Genomic DNA, 27,173 nt, shown 5'->3' with positions numbered 1-27,173 from the left:
TTTTGATTTTGGTTGAAAGCGTGCTTTATCACGTAGGTTGATGCCAAATAACTAGTTGTGTATTATTTCTTTTTAGGTTTGACTTTATCAGCAGGAGACGCATCTACAGGCTCATGGGATCCAGAAAATGACAACACTGATCCCAATAGACCTATAGCTTACCAGGGAGATCAGACACTTGTTATAAAGCAGGTATGAAACTTTGTTTTCTTGTTGAACAAGATTGTCCTGAGATAGAATATTTAATAGTTCACATAGGTTAGTCAGTTTTTAATTGTTCTGCGGAGACTTTTTTCTTTTTTAACATCTTAAGATAGGGCCTAAACAAATTTGTGAATGTTCTTCACCCTGGACTGGAAACGTAGGCTGGGTTTTTAGGACTTTAACTGAAACATGGAGCAGAGTACTCATTAAATAGCTAGCAATTTGCTTAAAGAAGTCTGCTGTATTACAGGCGAAACACGTAGGGAAGTACTACTTAATGAACATACACAATATTTTCAAAAGTCTTACTTTCAGCAATAAAACTAAATCTGCATATATATCTCCATTATATCGGCCAGCTTCATGTTGTGCCTGCTGTGCGATGATTTCCTTGTTAGTGTAAATATTGTTCAACATATCCGGATCAATACAGAGTCCCTAATCATCGGTTGTTTGTACGATCTTAGGACTGTGTCTAATGGATGCAATGTTAAGTCTTGGTGATATTCAGCTTTCATATGAAGCTTGGGTGACTGTTGTTTCCTTTAATTGGGCATGTGTTTGGAACATATATGCAGTTATGTGAACGAATCGTATCCATGAAATTTCATTGTAATCTTTGTCCTAAATGGGGGGATAATAATTGTTTTCACACGAATCAATATTAAAGTTAGCGGTAAATTATTAGAGAAATATGGATACGTATCTACGGCGACTACTTTGCTGTAGACACTACTCTTTTCTATGGCATTCTGCTTAATTGTACAGTCTTTTGTTCCCTTCCTGAGGTCCAGGGCATCATTAGTTCAGCCTGTGAGCCACTATTTACACAGACGCATAGTGACTGTCCTTTGTTTAGATTCACTTCCTCTCAAGCATTGATACTTTGTCAAGATGTTAATAATATATGAAACATGGACCACTTTTAACCAATAATTTGCCTGAAGTAATTAATGTATTGACAAGGTGGAAAATAAAGTAGTTATGAATCTGTTAAAGTGCGATACGGACCATGAAGCTGATTTTATGTAATGCAGTTTGTTTACTCGCTCGCAGTCTTGTCAGAAAGGATTTTCTGTAGCAGTGTTCAGTGCTGCCAACCTCTGTACTTAAGAACTATGCTTCGATTGTTCCCCGTTCTTGCCGTGCGGACGGATAGCATCTGGATAAGACGATTGGTCTGGTCGCTTAGGATTCTTGCCGTGGACAAGACCATTGGTCTGGACAGTTAGAGGTCGCAAAGTGGCCCTAGGCCCGTGGTTTCGTGAGGAAACACGATTGGTCTGGGCTATTAGGATAGGATCTGGCGCTTATATTTTGCTGCGGTTGGTAATGGATTATGATGCAACATTCTTCAAGGGAAGGAGATCAGGTGCCATTGTACATTGGCCAATAGGAAAAGAAGTAGCTACTTCAGAAGTGAAAATGGTGTGTAATAATCTTAATTAAATTAAAAAGTAAATGTGCTTCTGGACATAGCAATGAACATATCTCTCTGAGACGCTCTCCAAGTAAGATTGCACTATTTCCACTTGTAACATTAGAAATATGGTGGCTCACGGGCTGGCGCAAGGTTGCACGAGACAGCTGCGCACAATGTTTGTCACACTGCAATGATGCACGAAGCGATGTTGCCGCCGTAACAACAGCTGATTGCACGACACAGGAGTTTTTAAGAACAGGGGAGAAATGTTTTTAATGTCATCGCGATGATACACGATACAAATGAAATTGGCCAACAAAAATCGAACATTCAACTCACCGATTATTCATCACACAAAATTATACGAGATAAATATACCATAAAGTTCTTATTATCACGATGTTAGAAAATATGGAAGAATCGGCCGACTAGGATCTCACTTTAAATACACCAATAAATGTTAAAATAATGTACACCGGTGCTAACACAAAAGTTTTCAAGTAAAATCTATAAAATTTACGAAAATTCAGAAACCTAATTTTCATACCTGATTCAAAAACTGCCACTGATCGAGGAAGCTTGCCGGTTGTCTGTTAGCAACAAAGTTCTAACGCTTTATAAGTTGAGAACACATGGTCGTATCACGAATTTCATTACTTTATTTAATCAATTATTTGACGTAAATATACATTTTTTTCTCAAATTAAAAAACTAATTATAATGGCTGAAGACTACTTCTGGGGTACGTTGCATTGAAACATTACATTTTACATGACTTTATTTAATCAGTTATACTGCACCGTTGTTCATCGCTTAATCACACAGCATTGGCTGAGAGACAATCAGATATGATATCACTCCCAGCAATCAAGTAAAATTAATTCCGTTACCGACCCGCGCACAATTAAAACACAACTAAATGCAATCGCTTTGTCACTAGCTGCTATCACCATACGAAATGCAAGCGGCCTAACAGCCGCTTCGCGGCCCAAACCTGGGAGGCTTGCGCCTCCAGACGCCCTTTGCTTGATCGTAGTCCAATGGCTTTGTCACTAACTGGACCTAACCAGTCCAGAACAGTGGGTTTCTTACTAGCTGCTATCACCGTTCAAGATTCGTAAATTCAAAAGTAGCACCAATGCACCTAACAATGTATGACTAGTTCTTAAGATCAACAGTTCGCATCTCTGTCCACCGCACGATCACGACCATCGCGAGAAGTCAGCGAGAGGCAAACAAATGACAGTGCCGTCGTGCTTAGATGTGTGCGCTGAAAAATTGTAGTAGTCTTTTGCCCCAATAATTATATTAAATAATGAGTTATGATCACAAGTAACGTCAAGCAAAGCGAAGAAGTTGTGAGAGAAGACTTCACACACAAAAGTGTTAATACATTCGCGTCCGCTCGGATATCGGCAAACATTCCCGTGGTACCGTAATACGTATTTGTTCTTTACAACAGAAAATTAAGTTTATGAACATTTCATACAAAAGTGCAGTAGAATCTTATTGCTGTATGAACAATGTAACTAGTCAATACAGTGTGCTACAACAAACACAGGGAGACATGCCATTGTTTGAGGTTCGTTATTTCTGTCTCTTGTGGAATTCCTCGAAACATTTCTCAAGGCAGAAGCCTGACGGTCCTGGACACTCGCTGCAGTAGAGCGTACTGTCCCTGCGCCGCCCTTCTTTGTAACACTGCACCGTTTCTGCAGTCTACATCCATTCTCCTTGGCCGCACATTTACTGGCAAAATGAGTCCCTCTAGGTGGTGTGAGAGATTTTGGGAGCCTACGAAACGGTGGCCTGTAGTCAGCTGGCAATAACTCCTCAATTATCACCAATCGAAAGTTGTAGAATGATATCTTCTTTACTCCATTATTGCTTTAGGCTTCAGTTTTTTGGCCCCTCTCTTATTGCTGACCTCCACCACGTCAAGCTCATATTCGGTATTCTTGTGATTATCCCGCCATTTTCCCTCGGCTTTGTCGTTAGCACGAGCAGACAACTTCGCCAACTTTGTTTGCTCTCAACTACGCTGGCTGGTGTTTCCTTCCTGCCACCTCTGAGCGTACCAGTCGAATGTGTCCCATTACTGAGAATAGTAGCAGATAAAGAATAGGTTTTATAGAAATTGTCCATATACAGTGCATGTCCTAAATTTAGCCGGCCTTGCATAAGATGGAGCACTAAATTTGCAACATGGCCTTTCCCACCTAAGTCGTCTGTTATCCCGTTGTAGACGGTAAAATTTATAACCGTTACAGCCGGCTGCGTGAGCATATAGACCTTGATGCTGTATTTGTCGTATTTTTTATGTATTGACGAAACCTCAGCCTACCACGCCGCAACATTGTGGATTCGTCAATACACAGCTCCCTACCAGGTTCATAAACCTCTTTCATTTTATCATTGGAGTACTTGATCATTGGTTGTATTTTATACAAACGATCTTTTGGTTTTGGATCTCCTTCAGCTGGGTTTCTTGCAAAATGGAGGCACTTCAGTAGAAGTAGAAATTTATTTCTATTCAAGTAGTTCCTAAAACATGGAATGTTGAATAACCTGTGCGTTTTCCAGTAATCCCTAATACGAGACACTTGCACAACACCTATGTGAAACATAAGTCCTAAAAAAAATACACGGAACGCGTCCACGGTGACATCGTACCAGTCCGTAATCCTTGACTTTTCAGTGACATTTCCTCGCAGAAATAACTCTTCTGCAAATACGTTACATTCAGTGACAATGTTATTCAGCAACTTGTCATCTGCAAGCAAGCGGAAATAATCAATAGGTTTCGCATCACTTAGCAGTGGAACCATTCTTGGCTGACCAATAAATTTGTTTCATTGAGGATGAATCTGAACTCCAAGAAATGGGCCCTGAAATATTGGTCATGTTATTTGGAGGTGAGATATTACGTCTTCATCTTCTGTAATGTGAGAATTGGGAGTAGACACTCAACACACTCATCCGTGATTAAAATTCTCACTCAGCTGACTACAATCACTTTTCACACTGTCGTCACTATCAATGCTGTCACTAGCATTCAGGAGAGCTTCCAGGCTATCATTATTAATTGCAAATCGCCTGTTTATCCCATCAAGGGGGTTTCTTCCCGTGAGAAGGTTCTGAAACTTCACTGTTCTCTCTTGACATCGCAGAGATGTATGCCGACTTGTAATGGCTACAGAGATTGTAACTAACAATCGATGTGATGCCCGGATGGCGCATATGTTTAATAACACCTTAACAATGCTCAGATAGCAGGTCTTACATTCATATTGGCGGAAATACGAGCTTTAATATTTGGCGTGGAGTGTGATGCACGTGTCGTCATCGGCACCGAGTGAAAATGGAGTCATGACGCATATGTGTTGTCTTCGGCAGCGAACGTGTTAAACGAATTACCGTACATAAAGAAGCGCTGTGACGTAGTAGAATTCATAATCATAATGTAGCAAAGTATGTATGTGTATATTTTTCTAGTAATGATCATATTTATTAACTTACCACTAATTTTACTCTTGATTTGCTTAAAAGCAGTTATTTTCCATTTAGGACAAAAATTATAATGCGATTTCATGGATATGATTCATTCACATGCCCAATATATGCAATTATGTAACGCATTCTGAGTTACCTCCACCTGTGAATTTGAATTTGTGGAACAAGTTCTGTACTATTCAGGGTGTCCACCCATATGGGAGACTGGGAAATGTCAGGGAATTCGATAAATTATGGGAAAACCAAGGAATCCAAAAAAATCTGGAAATTCGTTCTTCTGCTAGATAAAATGGACATACCGTATTTATCCATTAATAGAAGCACGTTTTTCAGGAACATTAATCTATGGCATGTCTTGGCAGAACTTAACAAAGAGGGCTGCATGGATTAGTAACGCGAGTTACCACTTATCTTATCGTTGTTTTCACCACTGGGTGGCGCACGCGAGTTCACTGTACTACTAGTAGCGCCGAGAGGAACGACAATGCCGCCAACTGTTAGCTGTTGGTTTCATATGGCTATACTTTTTTTTCTTGCTGTGTGGACAGTATGCATGTAACTAATCTCATTATTAGACCCGTATTGAACTATGCTATGATATACTAACAATTTGTTGGTTATTTGTATTGAAAAGGTGGATCAAAATAACCAACAAATTTGTATTGAAAAGGTGGATCAAAATAACCAACAAATTGCAAATTGTTAGTATATCATGGACAGTATGCGCCGCGGCGATAGAAAATGGTCTCTTGAAGGGAGTGTAGCCCCGAGATTGCCTGGATGTTCAAAAGTATGTTAAAGCTAATAAGTGACCTTTATTTCTCGCCGTAAGCCTAGAGATTAAAGGAGGAGTTGATAAAGTGTCAAGCTACCGTCCGACGCCATGGCACTTTTAAACTTCGCTGAACACGTAATCATTTTTTTCTTCTGCAAAGGTTGGTACCAAAATATCGGCCTCATCCTAGGTGTCATTGACGTCCTCTTCCGTACGACAACCAGTCAGTTATATTACCGCTTAAGCAATGGACTATGGCATCTAAAACAGTTTTTTTGGTTATGAAAGTAAATGTACTTCTAGGGGCGGGCGGGTTGGTCCCTGGCAAGCGTACTGAACACATCTCTCTTCCACAATCATTTTTAGGTGAGAATAGCAGCATTTTAAAGTAACATGTCATATAATAATCCTTGCGGCCCTCTTTGTAAATTTCTACCCCTTTCTTTTATGCCAGGAATAAATTGTAAAGAAAGCTGAATAAACATTTAAAAAAAACCAAGTGTGATCTCGAATGTGAAGCAACCAATAGCATGAATAGCTATATGGATAGCATATAGCAAGCAGTAGTGACTTTGATTGAGCGATTGAATTTTCAATGTTGTGATCTGCTTAATATTGAATATTCTGTGTTGTTGGGGAATTGCGAGTCCTATATTGCGTTCTCAGTTTTCTAGTCACTTAAATACATTGCTTCCACAGCGAAATATGCATATGGACAAAATTTCACAACCCAATGGGTGACTCTGTTTGTTTACTATGTAATGACGTGTGCGATACTCACTACAAAATTTCACAACCCAATGGGTGACTCTGTTTGTTTACTATGTAATGACGTGTGCGATACTCACTACCTCGTAAAATGTAAAAAGACAAAAATGCTGAATACAGGAAAGTATGAAATTCGCTTCAACTTAATACTCATTCGAGTGCTCATTATTATTACAATTATTAAATGTGCTGATGTAGGTAAACCTCGTGTAAATGTATAATGCGTCGTGACACCGTTCGGGCTGCGCCATGTTGAGTTTCTAACCTATCTTTCATTAGAGGAGTTCTCAAGTTTGAGGCACAACTAGTAGTAGTGTAATTTTATGAATACAGAACAAGATTTAAAATTAAGTGACATCACATTGTAAGATGAAAGTTGTTTGTTGGTTTGGAGTTTTTGAGTTTGTGAAGTGTGATTGTACGTATTCGGTCTTGATCCAGCCAATCCCAAGCTGCCATTCATATTGATATATGTATAATCTCGAAACCTGGCTGCCAAGTGTATTGTCCACAATGCATCACCACGTGGTTAAGCTACCTGGCTCGGCGTGTGCAGCATAGGTTTTTTTAATCTTCAGTGTAGATGTAATTTTATTTACATCTGTGTATTGGTTAGTATATTATAGTTCGTCTGTGCTCCATACCTCGGTATAGTTTGTGAAAGACAAGTGGCAAGAATGTGACTCAGCAAAAATTGGCACCGTGGTGGCTGCGAATAATTTATGTATTTTATTCTTAATAATAATGTACCTATTCTTGTTTTAGTGTTGGATATTGTTAGGAAGTGCATGACACTATCTTAGTGATAGCGAAGTTGATACTACAGTGGAACCTCGATTCTCCGTTTTTGGAGGAACCACAAAACGTACAACACAGGAAAGCGGAAAATCCGGGACTGAATGAACCCTGAACAATTTGGCTAAACATCACAAAAAAGAAATATGTATACTTAAAATCTTACAAACACACCTAAACCAAACTACAGCCCCAATGGGCCTTCCGCCTACCAAGCGACCGCTGCTCTGTCCGGAGGCCTGCAGATTACGAGGTGACGCAGGGTCAGTGTGACGAATACTATCGTCCGTTATTCTGGGCTCTCTAGACCGGTATAGCCATCTCGCCATTAGATAGCGTCTCAATTAAAGGTACTCATAGAATGAGTGAACCTGGAACCAGCCCTCATATCCAGGTAAAAATGCCTGATCAGGGAGTCGAACCTGGGTCCTCCGGGTGAGAGGCAGACAAGTTCGACCGTGGGACCGGCTTCAAACATTAATTACCGGTACGCGACTTAAAAGTCTCGGAACTTTACATTCAGTTTTACTGGGGAAACTTCGTCAGTTTCCTTTGTAAACTTCTTTCAGTTCAGCAACTTTGGTCGGTCAAACTGTTTGCAAAACCCAATAACATCAAGCCAAACAATCGACCACAAGAATTTTTAAATTCTCTATTCTAATAAAATAAAGCACATTGGATACAAAAGCCGCAAACATGATTGCAAAATCCCTTTTTCTTTAAGTCTTCCATTGTAATTTGGTCACCAGTATAGTGTTCATAGTCAGTTTGTAGAAATCTTGTACTGCGCAGATTAGGCCTATGGCCTACATCGACTTTTAAAGGTTATGTTGAACTAGAGAACATTGTTTCTAATATAAATATTGATTCTCAAGTTTTCGAATGCACTATATTCAATTATGTCCGTCACTAATCCCCATTAAATTGGATAAAGAAAAAAAATATTGTCAAAACTTCCGAATTTGCGGTTATTCGCGACCTTGAGCTCAGCTGGAAAGCATGCTCGCTGTCCTAGTCGGTACGAGTGCGAAATGATGCAAAGTTTTTACGTGTAACGTGTGCAAATAAAAGGACTGCGGTTTCAAAATTTTAACACAATAACGTGGAATTCCTAGTCTTACACTGGGACCAAAACAGTAATAGGCGATCCCAAAACCTCCCATGGCTTTATGTATGTAAGGTGCAACATCTGTTCTGGTTTCGATAATGCAATCGTATACGATAATATTAAAATACTAAATGTGTGTTACTGAAGAAGGAGCTGCCTGAAAGCTCAGTGGCTATACAGTGCCCTGTTCGGCGATACGCTCGGGGGAAACATCTAACCCTGGACATAATGTAGACGCTTTGCAAGCACAAACATTTGACGAAACTTGTTCCGTCTTCAAGTAGAGCTGTCGAAATGCGCTCTGTCTCCTTCCAATTGTGGACACACTCTGCTTTATGATTTTGATTCTCTAAACAATACCACCCGAATGCGATGCTAAGATGGTCCCTTATGCAAGTTCACCGCCGATCACTTTCCCACTTCCTCAAATTAGTGCAATGACTGGACGTTAACACCAAGATCCGCAAGTATGCCGTGGCCATCCTTTTGTGATGTACAGTTTCTTGAAAAACGCGTGATCGAGGATTTAGCATTGATGGGACTGAAATTTCTGAACGGTTGATACGGAAAATCGTTTCTTCGAGGAACGGATAATGCAGGCTTTTTACAACCTGACTTAATTAGGATGCTCGCGGGACCACTTAATTTCAACGGATAATACGGGAAAACGTAGTTTCCGGGAACGTATAATCGAGGTTCTACTGTATTTTGAAGCTGTTACAGTTTGGGATTTTCTTGTCTCTTTTTTTTCTTCCACATATTTGTCAACATTAGGCAGCCTATCTATAGCACGTTCAATGACTTCCGAATTTTCAAGCCATTTATAGCACAATATTTCAAAGGAAATAGGTTCGAACCTGAATAATGTGTATAATCTTGCAGGAACGTAGCAAAACAAGATGTAATAATTTTGTGTGGCTTTTTCGAGCCGGGTGCAGCCCTTGTAAAGCAAACCCTCCGATGAGCTTGGGCGGCATCTGCCATGCGTAGGTAACTTCATGTTATTGTGGTGGAGGATAGTGTCATGTGTGGTATGTGAGTTGCAGGGATGTTGGGGACAGCACACCCAGCCACTGGAATTAACCAATTAAGGTTAAAATCCCCAACCCGGCCGGGAATTGAACCCGGGACACTCTGAACCGATGGCCAGTGCGCTGACCATTCAGCCAACGAGTTGTACTAATCCAGAACTGAAGAGCACGAAGAAACTCTGCAATATTTCACTGGGTGTCTTTTACTGCCATTTTATATGAATTGTGCACAGTATACAAGCCACAATGTCCAATGTTCACCAAAATAGGAGTATCTGGATCATCATTTAATAAATTACCGATATCCTGAAGTAACTTTTTATTAACTTTCAACCATCCATTGAAATTTGTAAGAGAGCTTTAGATTGAGCCCTTGCAGTGCTGGGCAAAAAACCATTTAACAAATCCTAGGAGGTAGAGTGGCCAAGAAACACGGAATGAAAATAAGAAGTGCATACCTCATTAGTATCAGTATTGAAACAATGAACTATATAATCCATTTGGCCCATCTGAGAAACTTTATTCAGTGACTCGTCAGAACCAACGGTGAAATGTGTGCACTTACTACACATCTCAAGAACTTGTTTATGAAAATAGGGAGCCAAAGTGACTTATGCAATTTTCATTCTGTGCAGTTGAACTTTCAAAGCGATTTCAGAGTCTGGAAGCATTACTGGGAACAAACGTACACTAGCACTGGCACATAAAGAATGGTACTGCATGACAGTATGCATGCACCATATCTCAGCTTTGGTTACTTGCTCTCTTGAAAGATAATTCTGTAGACATCTCACCTCTGGTGAACCTTCTTTAATGGAAGCAGAAACAGGGATCATATGTGACAGAGTCGTGGTAGCTGTGGTAGGCAGAGGACAATTTGTATTTGTGGCCAGGGTTTTAAGGTCACTTTGTTGCTGAAAGAATAAGAAGAAAAGAAGTAGAGGGTGGTGGCAGAAGCTCGACAGGTGTTGGTGGCTATAGACGAAATTTATTCGCTGAAGCAGTAATGATAATCAATTTTAAAAAATCTTAATGTGAATTTAATTAGACTAAATTCAACTTCCAAGTTTTGAAATTTAATATGCACATTAATTGCTCATTTATTTTTTGGATGTTAAGCTTTCAAAATGTATTTTAATATTACTGTCATGGCTGGAAACTTCCGTTATAATTTTATTTTTTGTTGTTGTGTGGCAGGGAAAAAACTGGTTTTTATGTCTGCAAAACAGAATTTTAATATTTTGATTTGGTGGAAACCCTGCTATTTGTCTTGCTTCTCATTGCAAAAGGTTTGCCTGCATCATTGTCCATTGTTGACCCAACTTCGTATTCATCACAGAGGTGCCAACTAATACGGATTGTCGGTAAATATTGCAGATTTCACCTCACGATTTCAGTCAAAGGGAAAATTATTCCGGGCAAGGGCCATTATCATGAAAAATAATTTTTTGCGGAGAAAAGGGAGAGGAAAAATGTTCAATCATTTCAGGCATTACTGCTTAATCTTCCTCATTTGAATGCTTGCGAGTTGGCAGGCAGTTTTACTTTTGCCACCTGTCAGCATTGTGCAATTCATCTGCTGTTCTTCCCTGTAAAATGTTAAGTAATGTTACATTTGCAGTATTAAGTGTACCTGACAGTAACTCTCCCAAAGAAAGAGTTTTCAGTGTTGATACGAAAAATCAGACAGAATTCAGGCCTACATTAAACGCATATACACTGGAATTGGTTATGATTCAGAAGGATGCTTCAAAAAAACCTACACTGGAAAGCAACTGCTGGATGCAAAACAAGCTACAAAGCATGGTTTATCACAGGACTAACTGGTAATGTGCAAATGTTATGGTGTAATATGTTACGCTTTAGAATATATTGTTGTTGGGAAGGGCAAAGGGGGTGTCATTGAGAAGATTGGTGCAAGCTTCGGGTTAGATTCGAAAGATTTCTGAGGGAGTGGGTGGTTACTTATAACACACCTCTGTCATCATTTGTACCATCATATGAAGTTATCTCCTCATAGTCCTCGTTTTAAGTGAGTTATATTCCGTCCCCTTGGTCTGACTTCATAACTTCTTTATGGAATCTAGTAGTCCTCTTTTCCAGCCATATTATTAACCTGTAAGTATGGAAGGAGTCGTAGAAAACTAATTTGTTTATTGCCAGAGAAACAATCACAGTTCTAAGAACGACAACGTGCGTAAACTGAAATGCAGGACAGTTTGCTCACTGGCCAGGCCTAACCAATCTATATGTTGGCAAGCCTGCTGAGTATTATGTGACGACCAAGGTGTCCCGTGGCGGTTCTTCAACCTAACTTTCGCTGGGGGGGGTAAGGAGGTTTTACCTTGCACGATAATACATTGTTATATTTTAATACTGACTCTTCTAAGTTAAGTTGCTGTATGACCGTTACAGATAGTGCCAACATAAAATGATAGTGAAGAGAAATTTCTGTACTGTGTCCCATGTTTCCATTTCAGGCTTAAGGAAAATATTACCACAGAAGCAGACAACTTGGAAGGTATAATCAACATACCTGCCAACTTTTACGGTTTGTCCGAAACATTTATCGGAAATTGCAGCATTTTACGGTTTTACGGCTGGGCGGTGTCATTTTACGACTTCGCGGACAAAAATTTGGAACGTTACCCGTTAAGTGGGGAGCGAGCTCTTCCTCTTTACGCACTACGGTGGGGGGGCGTTTTCATCATTATTTATTTTTTTAAATACTTGGATTTATGCAATCCGACATGTATCTATCTAACATTACTTGTATATTGTGACAATAAGACACATTAATTTCGATACTGCACCGCATATTCACGATAAAGAATGATTTTTAAGCACGACGTTTTTTTTAGTGCAACAAATGCATGTCTCATATTTCCCGTTTTTTCTCTTATGGGTATTGTAATAGTTACTTTCCGAAACTTGTACATAAGCAGTAAACATTTACGAATCAAACTGTCATTGTAGTCCCACAAGCACTATAATATATTGTTATACTGTACTATTATTACACTATTGCAGAATATAAAAATGATCGGAGAAAAATGTACTCACCGTTTATGTATTTTCTTCTCTTGTTTTGGATATGAAACTGCCGAGTCACTAATTTCACTAAGAGATTTTCACTGTATATCCACACGCAGTGGCGGTGTCATTGGGGGGGGGTAGGGGTAGTGCTTCTCCACATTTTGGGGAAAAATAACATTTTTATTGCATTTTAGCCGTATAAGAAAGAAATTAAATTCACAGTTCAAATGTAGGTCCTACCATTTAGTTAGTAGGTTCGAATCCCACTATCGGCAGCCCTGAAGATGGTTTTCCGTGGTTTCCCATTTTCACACCAGGCAAATGCTGGGGCTGTACCTTAATTAAATCCATGGCCGCTTCCTTCCAACTCCTAGGCCTTTCCCATCCCATCGTCGCCATAAGACCTATCTGTATCGGTGCGACGTAAAGCCCCTAGCATTAGATAACTACCATTTTGTTTCTAATTTCTTTATCCCCCAGTCGCCGTCACTCTCTACACGCACACTCACGAGTTTACACAATTGGGGACACTATTCGCAATACACGTTCAATGGACGCCTCTCAGTTCACATTTTAGTGGTGTGGTACACTCCGAAACAAGGAGCTGGGCACAGTTCTACATCGCAGATTTTGCAGCAGTGCTGTGTCTCCTTTCTTTTATTATTTGCATTGCAAACAACATATCTCTTGCTTGCAATGGGTTTCGTCTTTGAGGGGGCATTGAAATCCAGGAAGGCCTTCCCGAGAATCGATCCGAAGGGTCATTTGACAGTGACACTAACGATCTGACTGGCTGGGCTTCAGCAGGGGTTGATTTATAACACTTGTCGAAAAGCTTCTAGATAACGTGCATACGAAATTGTGAGTGAATATTCCTCCATGTTTTTGATAAATAACGAAGGAATTGAACATTGTTATGTCTAACAAGTGCCTGAAAATCTTTTGGTAGAATTTCTTGATTCGCTTTCGGGCTGTACTGTACGGGACCATACACTGATCAGATAAATCGACCCCACCCATTCAGTCATTGTAATCTATACACATGACAGGCTTTTCTACTGTGTCCCCTTTCCTGTTTTTCACAGTGCGCATTTCGGCATCATGTATGCTACTTAGCATACATACATCCCTCTTGTCTCTCCACTTGAGAGCAATGAGTTTGTTACGATAAACAAACGCAACTTCCCCCTTTTTTAGTTTCTTCCCCATAACGTCTTTTGGGAGATTTGTTCTGTTCTGTCTTAGGGTGCCTACAGCATCTGTCTGAAGGTCAAATAGCTCCAGACTACTGTAGTAATTATCCACAGCTATTAGATAACCTTTATTCAGTAGACCTTCGGCTAGTGTAAATACAACTTTGGAAGGCTTAGTGTACTCAGAAATATCTATTTCACAAACTTCGTTTACCCGTATACCATAGGAGGTTCCACACATACCCAAAATTAGCTTCACATAACTTATAAGATTCTATACCAAAGTGCGACCGTTTCTTCGGTATGTATACCTTCCATCCCAGTCTACCTTTGCACAATAACAGGCTCTCATCGATAGATAGGCGGTCGTCTAGAACTGGCTTCACTTTATACAATTTGGGGTGAACCTGTCTATTATATGCTTCATTGTCCACAAAATGCAAAAATTTAAGTGAAAGGAAAAATCGTTTCTCAGACATAATTTCATAAAATACAGGAGTAGCTAACAGTTTATTGCGAGGAAAGTAATGGACTAATTTTGGCTTCTGAACAATAATCTCATGTTTTAATCTGTATTGAAATCTGTTGATATACAATAATAAAGTTTTATTATGAATCCACCTGTTCAATACATTATAATGTAGTCACATTTAAAATAACTTCATTAGTTAAAAAGTTATATATTCAGACGTGCCAAGTCTCCCGATTTGAGCGGGAGACTCCCGATTTTTCATCGTTCCTCCCGATCGCCGGGTCCGATCTCCCGATTTTCAGAGCAATATCCGTAATTTTCGTATTATTTTAAACTCCCGCGTATTTCCTCGTTCTAGAAGTAAGTATAAATAACCACCTAATCGATACTTTATTAATGCCTCAGGCAAAATTGAATAAAATTAAAACTTACAGGACATGTTTCGACCACTTAGTGGTCCTCTTCAGCTGTATAAATAAAGAACTGAAAAGAAAAACATTGACAATAAGCACAAATAAAAGTCTCCAAAGAACTTTTATTTGTGCTTATTGTCAATGTTTTTCTTTTCAGTTCTTTATTTATACAGCTGAAGAGGACCACTAAGTGGTCGAAACATGTCCTGTAAGTTTTAATTTTATTCAATTTTGCCTGAGGCATTAATAAAGTATCGATTAGGTGGTTATTTATACTTACTTCTTGATTAAACATCGATACGGTCATGAAATGGACAACTTGTAATTTCCTCGTTCTATCGATATATGGCTGAGTATGGCTGGTCGATAGTAGTTGTAATAATGAAACCAGATGGCAGTACGGGGCACGGTGGCTAGTCATGGGCTGCTCTTTGATCTATAATACAGTCATTCTCTTTGCAAGCGAGTAACATTCTCTTTGGAGTAACCTAACCTCAGAAGTAGCACACCATAGTTGTTTTACCCGTAGAAGTGCTCGTGTTGTGCCTTAATATTTGTTTTGGCCAAAATGTCAAAAAAGAAATATGATGCAGTGTTTAAAAGTGCTTATAGGGAAGAGTTTCCGTGTTTGAGTGAATCCAGAAAGGGACCAACGTTCACATTCTGTACTATATGTAGGTGTGAATTTTCAGTTGCACATGGCGGGAAATGCGATATACTCAAGCATATGCAAACGAAAAAACATAAGGAGAGTGTCCAGTGTGTAGAAAGAAACCAGATACTGAACTTTTCATGTAAAAACCAAGATGTAAATCCTGTGACGAATGCCGAGGCGTTATTTACGTCATTTATAGTAGAACATAACCTGCCTGTAAATTGTGCCGATCACGCCGGGCCTTTGTTTCGCAAAATGTTTCCTGATTCGGAAATCGCTAAACGATATGGGTGTGCTAGAACGAAAACAGCGGCTATCATTACAGAAATGTGCATGGAAGAAAGGAAGAAAATTGTATCACATTTGCAGGTGAATGCATTTTCTGTTGCTACTGATGGTAGCAATAAAAGCGACTTGAAGATATATCCCATTGTTGTAACATTTTTTAGGCCTGAACTCAATGAAATTCAGAGTTGTCTACTCTCTGTGCCTAATTTAGAAGGGGATGCTACTGGAGCTAACATTGCCAATCTTTTGCTCTCAACTTTTCGGGAATTCTGCATTCCATTAAAAAACTGCCTAGCTCTTGGTGCTGATAATGCTCCAGTAATGGTAGGATTAAAGAATGGTGTGGCAGGATGTTTGAAGCGGGAAAATAGTAACATAATCATCGTAGGCTGCTCTTGTCACCTAATTAATCTTGCTGCCGAGAAGGGTGCGGCGTGCTTGCCCGTAAATGTAGATGAAAGTATAATTGGACGGTGTTATGCATAACTTGACCAAGCGCCAAATTGTCATTTCGAGATATTGACGTGAACGCGTTCGGTAGCATATAAATTCGAGTCGTGAATGAATTGGCAGATTTCTTCCAGCATAAGAAGGACTAAGGTCAGTTCTATTTATAGACCAATCACCAACTGAATAGCAAGTCATTAAGTCTCTGATTTTCCATAAAATGTCGCTTAGTCAATTTTAAATTTCTGAAGTAATTCATTCTTTCTGTTTCGCATCAACTGACCAAGTGACAATTTTGTCGGTTGGTCATGTGATGCATATTAATGTTATGCTTTTACTTATGTTTTACATTGGGGATTGTTACTACGAAAGGGTAATAATCTAGGTAAACAGACGTATAAACAGTTTTATGAGTAATGTTGAACAAAACTTCTGTTTATTATTCTACAATACCGTTAGCATATATACAAAGAAACATATTATCCACACTACTACATACTGATATTTTACAGATGGTTTTCACTTATGCCAGTGTATCTACTTGATATCACTAACATCAGAAATTGAAATAAACTTCAGAATGTTCAGTCTGACACAGGAATGGGAAGTATCATCAGCTTAATCTAAGTTTCCTCTTCAACAATGAAATCAAGTTCCTGGCAATCGAATCCATCAATATCGTCTTCAATACCCGGATGACTGCAGAGTTTTGCGATAAAAATCAGTGGCATCTTTTGGAATAAGTGACATCAAAGAGCGTATGTCGCTGAGCTTTGCTTCTGAAATGGGTTTTCCATTCGGCCACAGAGGTGTTAACACATTGCTAAAATAGTGGGTCACGCCATTTTGTGAAGGACGACCAACAGCTTTATTCTTCTGAATGTTTATTTCAACTGGTTGTCCTTTATATTCCTGCTTGAAGAAGATGCTAAATGGTTTGTCTTTATGAAGCTCTATCTCTTTTACTTTCAGCCAGTTTATCTTCTCTCTCAAATTAGTCTTCCGGTTCACGTTTTTTTTCTCAAGTAAATCTGTACTTTTAAAATCCTCAGACTTTATTCTGTGAACAACTAAGGGATTCATCTTCCTACAAAATTTCATCACATTGATGTAGTCCTCTGCTGTATACAACCTTTGCTGAAGTTTCAGTGCACATTCTATGTCCCCGAAATCACTGTCATTGGGGAGAAAGCTGTGTCCTGGAACAAGGAAACGTTGAGTGATTTTTTTCACTGTGGGATGCTGTTCTAAGGTAGCTTTTAACATCAAAACCATTTTTATGTTTCGATTCTGTCCTCCACAGAAATCTGACCACAATATTACTTCTTCAACAGCTGGTAGCTCTTCCATTAAATATTTCATCAGGTATAAGGATACCTCCTGTGACCCTCGGCCTGCCTCACCCTCTAACCAGACATAGCAGTGTCCTCTTTCATCCTTACCGCTGCGTATTCCTAAGTTATAAAGCCATAACTGCCTTTTATAATAGACTGTATTTGTAGGAATTCTAGGCAATGGCAAGGTTTTCTCTAGGTCAAAACAAAGAACTTCCAGGGCGCCATCTTGTTTTGCCTTCGACATGTTTGATGATCTCATATCCTGCGCATTTTTGGCTTGTTCAAGATGATTTTCTTTTTTTGATTTAAAATTCTCGGCTTCGCATCCAGTTGTGTTTTGGATCTGAACTTCCAATGTGTCACAAACATTGCATGTGTCTTTTTTCAGTGGTATCCTTTTGATGTTGAACTTCGTGAGGAATATCTTCTTATAACTTGCTTTTGATACAGGATTTGAAACCTCGTCCTTGTACATATCATACATGACATTGACCGTTATTTCAGGGGCAAGATATTCTGCTTGTGTATCACTTCTCCTATAGTGAGATTTGTAACGTGGAAACTTCTTTATGTGGTCTATGACTTCTCTCAGTTTATTTTCAGGGAGTTTATTTCTTCCACCAGCCAATCCACGACGATCCAGAACGCCCCTTGGTGATTGTATCTTCTTAATTGCCAGATGAACCTTTCCACTGGAGATCCTAAATGTTTGCAAGAATAAATTTTTGCATACTTTGACACCGCGGATGGTGTAAGTTCTTGTGGCTGTTTTTTTGTTGGAGTCCTTCACTCTCTTCCGTTTGACATCTTTTGATGTTACCATGGCACAAATAAGAGTTGTTTGTGCACCGTGTGATGTAGTACTATAGAAGTTTTTAAACTCTTCTTTCACTGCATCAATTCCTATCTTGTTCAGACATTTACATGAACAAATGTATTCTCTAAATTCTTTGGGTTCTTTAAGATATCCCCGCTGTGTGATATAGGTTTCATTTTGAACACATTTCATCTTCCTAATTCTTCAATTTTGAAATGGATATTTTCTTTTCCGACCTTTTCTTGGTCTCCCTTCTCCCAGATAATATTTATTTTGAGCTTCCAATATCTGAGATGCTTCATTCATCGGCTGAGGAGTTGAATAATGGGTCTGGCTAGCCGGATAATTAGAGATGCTGGAGTCTAAAACATGTTCATTAGTAGCATTACTATCATCGAAACTAACGTCTGTATGGGAATGAGAGAAGTGATGTTGGTCCAGTAATACAAGAACGGACTGCTGCTGATCTTCAGACCGTGTATTTTCCTGTAAAACAGAAACACTATATTGTGGAGTAAGAATGTATTTCTTCCTAGAAAAACCTTACCCGACTCAGATCTACAGTATCTGCCTGGCAATGCTATAGTATATGATGGTGTTTCTTTTCCATTAACTAAATCGTACTTACCTTCAACAATATTGTTGCGTCCATTCTTCCCTCAACAAAGTTTAAATCACTAGAGCATCTCAGTTTTAAATCTGAATAATCATCCTGAAGATTGCTAGTTGTGGCTGTATTACACCTCAGAACAGTACTTTGGGTAGTATAACAGCATTTCATTAGACTTAGCTCTGTCAGACTGCTGGAAAAAATGACATCTTTGGGGGATTCGTAAACGGGTGTAGCAATAGCTGGTGTCTGTGGATGTAAATCCGGCTCATCTTCCTGCATAATGAGAAGAGAATATAGAATGGTGAAACTGTTTGAAGAACAATCCATAAGTAACATGTATTTGTCATATACTGTATGCTAGTGGTACTGTGATATAGAATAAACAACTAACCTGTAACAATGTTTGCAAGTAGATTTCCTTCCTTGCTAACTCAACGATTCGATGGGCTCTTGAGGAAGACCTAAAGTGATCCATGCCAAAACAGAAGTGAATAGTGTTAATAGGCACTTACTAAATAATTTTGTTGATATGAAGATGGTAGAAAATAACGGAAAAACTTCACTGTTGTCACAGGAATAAAAAGGCGGGAAAGAGCAATACGCATAACGTGACCAAGCGACCGCCAAATGTCGTTTAGTCAGGTGATGCAAAATTCAACTACATGAGAGTTTCTTTGGTCAGTTGATGCAGAAATATCTTCAGACGATATTTAGATTGGCGCATGGTCCTAATCGATTTATTTTCGATATAAATGATGTTCGAGAGTACGAATATTTTTTTCCATATAGTTTGAAGCCTCGGCTACCAGGTGGTGTAGATATCTCGAAAATTGAGAATTGGCGCTTGGTCAAGTGATGCATAACACAGTCCAATTGATATATTTTATTATCTGGAAAGGAGTGCAAAGAGGAAAGAAAAGTTCAGAGAATTTCCGACTTTACACAACACTGAGATCAGGAAAATTCTAAAGCATGTGCCTACTCGATGGTTATCACTAAGAAGGTGTTTAGATAGGATTTTGCTTCAGTGGGACCCTTTGGTTACATTATTCAGGAGCGAAATTGTGAGTAAGGATTCTCAGATGGGGACTTTGAAGACTTACAAAATTCCTAAGCGCAGTTTAAATGTAGATGTGTCTTGTTTGTCTGAAAACATTAAGGAATGTCATAACATTTCACCTCACTCCTCAGTTAAAAGGAAAACCCAGTCATCAGTTTCACTAAAAAAAAATGAAACTACTGAACACACTAAGAGCCATGCATTGTCACGTGAAGAACGACTTTTCATGTTCCTTTCATCAAATTTACATAAATCTTTTTGCCATTTTCTCTCAAGTTTTATGGATGTCTTTGATAATCCAAACGTAGCTCTTCAGTCAAGTATGCCGCACATCCACTTATTGAGGTCAGTTTTGGAGGAACTATTGAAGAATGTGATGGCAAGGTTTGTGAAACCAGACGTTATTAAAAGATCCTCCTCTCTCCTTGATGTAGATTATCATACTCCAGCAAATCAAAAGGATGATTGCAATTTGATGATAGGGAACTCTGCGTTTTAGTGAACACCTTGAAGTCTGAGGAAAAGTGCGTATTGTTTAAGTCTGTTAGAAAGTGTTTCTCTGCATCGTGTGACTACATGGTTCACAAATTTCCATTCAAAGATGAAGTTTTAATTAATGCAGAAGTTGCAAATATTTCTGCTATAAGTAAGGCATCATTTTCTAGCCTTAGATTTTTCATTAACAAGTGTCCGAACATTTTGACTAGTGAAACGGAACATTTGGATAAAGAAACTGATATTCTGCACTCCCAGTTCTGTAACTTTCAGCTCGAAGAAACAGACCTGGCAAAAGGAAGAATTGATGCTCAATGGGCATTGGTAGGTCAGATGAAATCAGCTGATGGTGTACTTAAATATGACAGACTCTCTAAGGTGATGCTTGCTATTTTATCAATTCCACATAGCAATGCAGAATGTGAAAGGATTTTTAGCAGAGTCACAAAGACAAAAACACAGTTCAGATCCTTGCTGTCTGAACAAACGTTGGAGAAACTTTTAACCTTGAAATCAGTTCAGCAAGGCAAGTGCTTTGAGCAAAAATTTAGTTCCGAGTTTCTGAAGAGGGCTAAGTCAGCTACTGGTGTGTTGAACAACAATTAGTCATAATGTGAGTGATCACCATGTTGAAGGATGAGAAGTCACATGTTTCTACAGTTCAGGTATGTCCAGTATTTAGTATTCACATGTAAGTGATGAAAAAAATATATATGGGCAAATAGAATTGTTAATGTATTGAATTATAATGAATTTGTACATGTTTTGCCATCAGTGATATGTCGTAATACATAAAATCAGCTTCATGGTCCGTATCGCACTTCAATAGATTCACAATTAAGTATTTATTTATTTTCCACCTAGTCGATACAATGATTGCTTAATGCAACTTTTAATGGTCAAAAGTGGTACATGTTTCGTATATTATCAACATCTTCAGCCACATAACACTGTTTAGATGAAAAATATATAAAATTGACAAAGTAATGCTTTAGATGAAGTGTCCTTAAAATTAACATAAGATTGACAAGATTAAAACAAACAAATAACTCAAGAGAAAATATATAAATTATTTCTACAATAGAAAGCAGTCGTCAAGGAAACACTTGTACAATATTCCATAGAGAAATTGTTCTAATAAATATTCTTTTCTTAATAATTCATGAAAAAAGATCAATTTATAAATTAAAAATTATACAATTTATAAGTAATTATCGAAATGAAGAAATCCTGATATCACAGTGCGGCTCTTATTATTAATGTAGATGAAAATATAACTAATTCCTAGTTGTCAAATTTATATATTTTCTCTTGAGTTATTTGTTTGTTTTAATCTTGTCAATCTTATGTTAATTTTAAGGACACTTCATCTAAAGCATTACTTTGTCAATTTTATATATTTTTCATCTAAACAGTGTTATGTGGCTGAAGATGTTGATAATATACGAAACACGTACCACTTTTGACCATTAAAAGTTGCATTAAGCAATCATTGTATCGACTAGGTGGAAAATAAATAAATACTTAATTGTGAATCTATGTCGTAATACGTCGCGATTCGCTGCAAAATTTCTCCTGATTTTTCACATTTGAAAGTTGGCATGTCTGTATATTGAACAGGTGGATTCATAATAAGACTTTATTATTGTATATTCTGAACAATACCCTGCAGTAATAAGATTCCTAAAAAAGTTTGATTTCATTTTTGTTAGTGGGTACCCAGTCTCTCTCACGACTTCTTCTTTTCACCTTTGCCATCAACGAATTCGAGGTAATTATTTGCTGTACAATAAGATCACAAAGTCCGTCATCTATAAAAAATTCGTAAATTTCTTCGGGCTAGTTTCTTATCTAAAAGTTCACCCTGTATTCCAGCATTGTAATTTATTGTACATCTTGCTCGCTTACAACCCCGCACATCCCATTCACCCTGTACAGCAGCAGGATTACAGTCATTCGCAGACTCAGTTTCACTGCTTTCACTGGAACTCGAACTCCGCACCGATTGAACCGGTTTTAGAACACTACTAGAAAAGCTACTTCCCGGAATATTTACGAATAACGGAGATTCGTCACTTTCCGAGCTGAAGTCACTACAGCTTTCGTCTTCGCTGTTTTCAAGGATATCACGAATAGTACAATCACTTGGAATATCCCTCGCCCTTTTAAACATACTGTAATACGATATTAAAAAAAATAAAACTCTTAACACATTTCAGAAACGCAAAAGGAACACACTGAAGCTTCTGTTTATTGCAAACTTAGTACAGTGCAGGGCCAGTCATGCGGTCTACTGACGAATGCACGGGCTGAATGTGATGCAGTGCTTAAGCGATTTTTGCACTGAACAAATACGAACGAAACAGATAGGGATTCCCTGTCGCAGTACCGTTCTTACAACGTAGTTAAAAAAATCGTAGAGATGGCAACATCTTCCAAAGCATGTGAGGAAAGTTTCAAGGCTCGCGCCTAATATTGAAGATATGAAAAAAATAAAAACAGTCGCGCGTCTGGAGCCACATCGCCCACCCTAGCGCAGAGTTTGAAGTGCGGATGGAGCCGCAAGCTCCGCTCTACGGGTTAACATTTGATAATCACTCCACTTCCGTACAGTCGATTGTTTGCGTGGGTCGACGCACGCTCGGTCTTGGCAAGAGCGACTACAATATATCGTAGTCTGTCTTGGTCGAAGGCAAGTCCACGATAGTCGATAACTCATTTCTTTGATATGATTGGTATTTTTAATTGTGTAATGTTAGTGTCATTGTTGGAATTGAATTTAAAGCCGGGATAACAGTACTTCCACAGTCTAATATACAGTCGCGAAGCTCTGATATTTTTTTATCTGAGGCGACTACAGCGCTTCAAGCGGCGAGGTAGAGGCAGCTTGCTAGCAGACAACAGGGAACGAATTGCCACTACAGTCTAAAATGGTCATAACGTCCTGACAAGGTTATTGTAATCCTTATGAAATAGTGGAGGAGGTCAAACAATTTATTTCGATGAGGAGTTCGAGAATGATATCGAAATATTTATTTAATTTAAGGAGTTACTTTTCTTCCCGCAGACTATAAAATCGCTTTTAGAGGGCAAACAGTTGGAAATGGGCATATACCATCGTGGACTTTATTTGTAGAGGTTTCTATGCTCTACAATTCGTACGCTTACACTTGGGGTCTAATGATCGGGCCAGCTAGGAAGACATCCGGTGAGGGGAAGTGTGCGAGTGAGAATGCAGAGCCGTGGGAGCGAGAACGCTGACTTCCCCTTCTCGCTCGGTGTTGTGGCGACGTACAGTTGACCCGAAATATTCGTTATAACTGACATGTAACACTTCACAGACTTTTCGTTAGTGGAATTCTCTTCCAGCTGTAAATTACAGACATACCTAGCCGAAATTAATTTATTTACAAGTGTTACAGATGATAGATAGATTTAAGGAGTTAGAACATAATTTAACCTTTTATTATAGTAGGTGTGAAAATCGTTTTCGTGTATCAATATGCGTACTCATTATTTTAAATAATAATTTAATGTAAAATTAACTTTACGACGATGTTGATGCACAGTGTAAAATATGGTTTGCTATAACAGCAGGCTTCATAACCTGAGCCACATCTTGCAAAATAAGTTGATAATAATAATATATGTCAAGAATGAAGCACACTATAAGAAAAGTGAAAAACTCTCAGATACTATGCAAAAAAGGAGGATAATTTTTACGGTCACCTTCTCCTCGGAATGAACTCTAATAGATTACCCGAACAAATCTTTGTCTTCTTCTGTAACCGCAAAACAAAACTGAACTGGTTCAAAGAAACTGAAAAAGACTGGTAGAATTAAAATTTACAGAAAATTCACTATTCGGTTGAACAGCTAAAGTAATAACTAAAGAAGAAAGTATAAGGTTCCAAAACAAATCTACATTAAAAGCGAATTTCTGTCGAGTGAGTTTCTCTATGTCAATAGTGAAGGTGACGTTGTGAGAAGCTACCCAGTTCTTCACTTCTGCCCACATTATTTCAATACTGTTTAATTCACGGTGATATGGGGGCAGTCGAAGGACCGAATGTCCATAATGTTCCATGAGTTCATCTAGGACGTAGGTTTTGTGTGCCGGCTTGTTCAATTTGATAAGCTCACAAAGCTCGTGTTTGTACATTGTATTACGGTGTGGAATGTTCCTATTCACTAGCCAGGAGATAATTATCACTTTCCGTGAACTGGAGGTTGGAGCACGATCTACTTCCTTGTTGTGATATGACGCGTTGTCAATCACGAGAACACTGCGAGGTGGAAGATTATGAATAAGCATATATTTCACCCACTTAAAAAAATTGTCACTATTCATGTCATCGTGGTAGTCGTCACTCTTGCTGCCAGACTTCCAGATTAGCAGACAGTTCTCGATGAAGCCCATTTCCCCGCCAGCATGTACAACTATGTCTTTTTTCCTGATATCCCGGATATTGAATAATCAGACCAGCCTTTGCTGGATACATGGGACGTATGTATATAGCTTTCAACCGTGTACCCTATAGGCCTATCCTCCGCCCGATACAAGGCAACTTTTTCAAATAAATCTTTTGTATTTTATGTCATGCTTTTCCATTAGGATGCGCTTATTAGTGTTAGTTTTTTCCAAAGATATCCTAATGATCGAAGGATTCGCTTGACACTAGTATTGGATCCTTTGAACTTTAAGTATTTTTCTAAATTTGCACGAATTTTTGAAACTGTAGGTAAACATTTAACTAAATAAAAATTGTTAACAATTCGACGCACGGCACCTTCATCAAAGTCATCCAGTTGAGTAACATTCTATATGCGCTTTCTTTTTTTGTTTGGCGTTTCAAACACACTGTCCATAGGTTTTCCTAATTCTGTTGCTTTTCTTTTTTTCGCTCTTAATCCGTGCCACAGAATCCAACAGCTGTTGCTACACTTTCCTGCACTTTCTTACAATCTATCACGAACTTTTCTTCCACTGCCTCCCTTTCCATAAGTCTATAAAGTTCGAGATTGCTGCACGAGTCTGACTCTTTAGCACCTTACGATGCAGGTTACTTTTAACGCCTTCCATACTGTCACAGATACGCCTAACGGACACCACCACTAATCACAGTTACTATACAATGAGAAATAACAAAGCAGCGCGCGTCAGCTGAATGTAAACTTATGCACTGAACTGTCCTTGTGGCAGGAGCTCTGTTAGGAGGGGATGCACTACGCGTCCAGAGCGCATGCGAGACCAGATGTTTTCGTACATGGCCCGATCTCTATCGTTGACGGTTCATGCGCCGTAAGCTAATAAAGCAAGTGACTGACTGTCATCGAACCTGCCAAGTTGGGTTAAGAAGGCCATGCTCGGTCCCTTGCTTTCTTGGCTTACGCTGCCTGAACTGTTGTAACGTACCCACTCAGCCCACAGATGTGTGACAGTATTATAATGTGGTGGGTCTTTTTAATAGTAATATAAATAAATGAGATCTCATTGCTTCTCAATAAACAATATCCCATGGGCGCCGGCCTTCAAGCTTATGGCTTGAAAACGATAGTTCATAATTAATAATAATACATCACGAGACTCAAAAAACTCCTAGGGTTAGGGTGACGGGACACTAACCATTAAGTACACTAATTTGGAATTTAAGGATGCTTAATAATAATTTCAGAAAATACAAATTAAAACAGCTATTTATGAGGATGAGAAACGTGACGTAACGGCGTATTAATGAAATCTGAACTTACGGAAGCAAAAGTAAAATTGAATGACATTAACTCTAAGAAAATGAACTGTTGCGCGAAGACTTGCAGTAACTTATGCCATAAGCTCACCATTTGTAGACTCTCTTGTCTTGAAGCTGATGATCGATAGATCTCTCGTATCGGTTGCCTCATCTGTAGTTGGTTTCCAGTCCTACTTATGCTTTTCCTGCCTTTAACACTTCCTACTGTACTCCTTACATAAAGTTGTAATGAGTCCTAATTTTAAATGCAAAACCACCATGGGTTATGTTCATGGAGAGAATACACTTGCATTCTTCCGTATTACGGAACAGTAGCGTAACTAAATTCATAATAAAAGTTCTCCTCCCCTGTACTAGTCAAAACCGGTCTCCCGTTGACTACCTCTCGTCATTGAGATAACAGGTCCCAATGAGAGTAGCTTTTGAGTAGTATGTACTCAGATGGGAAGTGAACTAAGTTAAAATCTTCTCCGATGTGCAGACGTAGAATCGTAGTAAGTGTGTCTGCCAAGAGTGTCTCTGTGTCTCAGAGTAAGAAAAAGAATGTCCTCTCAAGCTCTTATCTTCGAAGTATATCGGTTCAAAAGTCTCCCTCCATCAGCCGTATCACATGGTCTAGTAAGATTCGAGGTCTCATCCCTTCTCCTATGTATTGCTGTGAATCCATCACGTTGCTTCATTACGTTCGTTCACATAGGCTGAAATAAAGCGTATCGAGCTTGATAGCTGCAGTCGCTTAAGTGCGGCCAGTATCCAGTGTTCGGGAGATAGTAGGTTCGAACCCTACTGTCGGCAGCCCTGAAGATGGTTTTCCGTGGTTTCCCATTTTCATACCAGCTGTACCTTAATTAAGGCCACGGCCGCTTCCTTCCCACTCCTAGCCCTTCCCTGTCCCATCGTCGCCGTAAGACCTATCTGTGTCGGTGCGAAGTAAAGCAACTAGCAAAACAAAAAAGCGTCAGGTAGCATAGTTCGAAAAG

General features: G+C 38.9%; 1 protein-coding gene across 2 annotated transcripts in view; it reads left to right on the top strand.

The window, feature by feature from the left end:
• Positions 1–27,173, top strand: part of LOC136877204 (nucleoplasmin-like protein) — a 177,303-nt gene that overhangs the window by 618 nt on the left and 149,512 nt on the right. For both annotated transcript variants that reach the window (XM_067151030.1, XM_067151029.1), the window contains exon 2: positions 77–192. In XM_067151030.1, coding sequence (XP_067007131.1) covers positions 77–192 — 116 coding nt within the window. The remainder of the gene's footprint in view (positions 1–76; positions 193–27,173) is intronic.

This window comes from Anabrus simplex, chromosome 7, assembly GCF_040414725.1.
Source record: "Anabrus simplex isolate iqAnaSimp1 chromosome 7, ASM4041472v1, whole genome shotgun sequence".
Taxonomy (NCBI): Eukaryota; Metazoa; Arthropoda; class Insecta; order Orthoptera; family Tettigoniidae; genus Anabrus; species Anabrus simplex.
The sequence above is the reverse complement of the archived record's forward strand: the minus strand, read 5'-3'. Positions and strand labels throughout refer to the sequence as shown.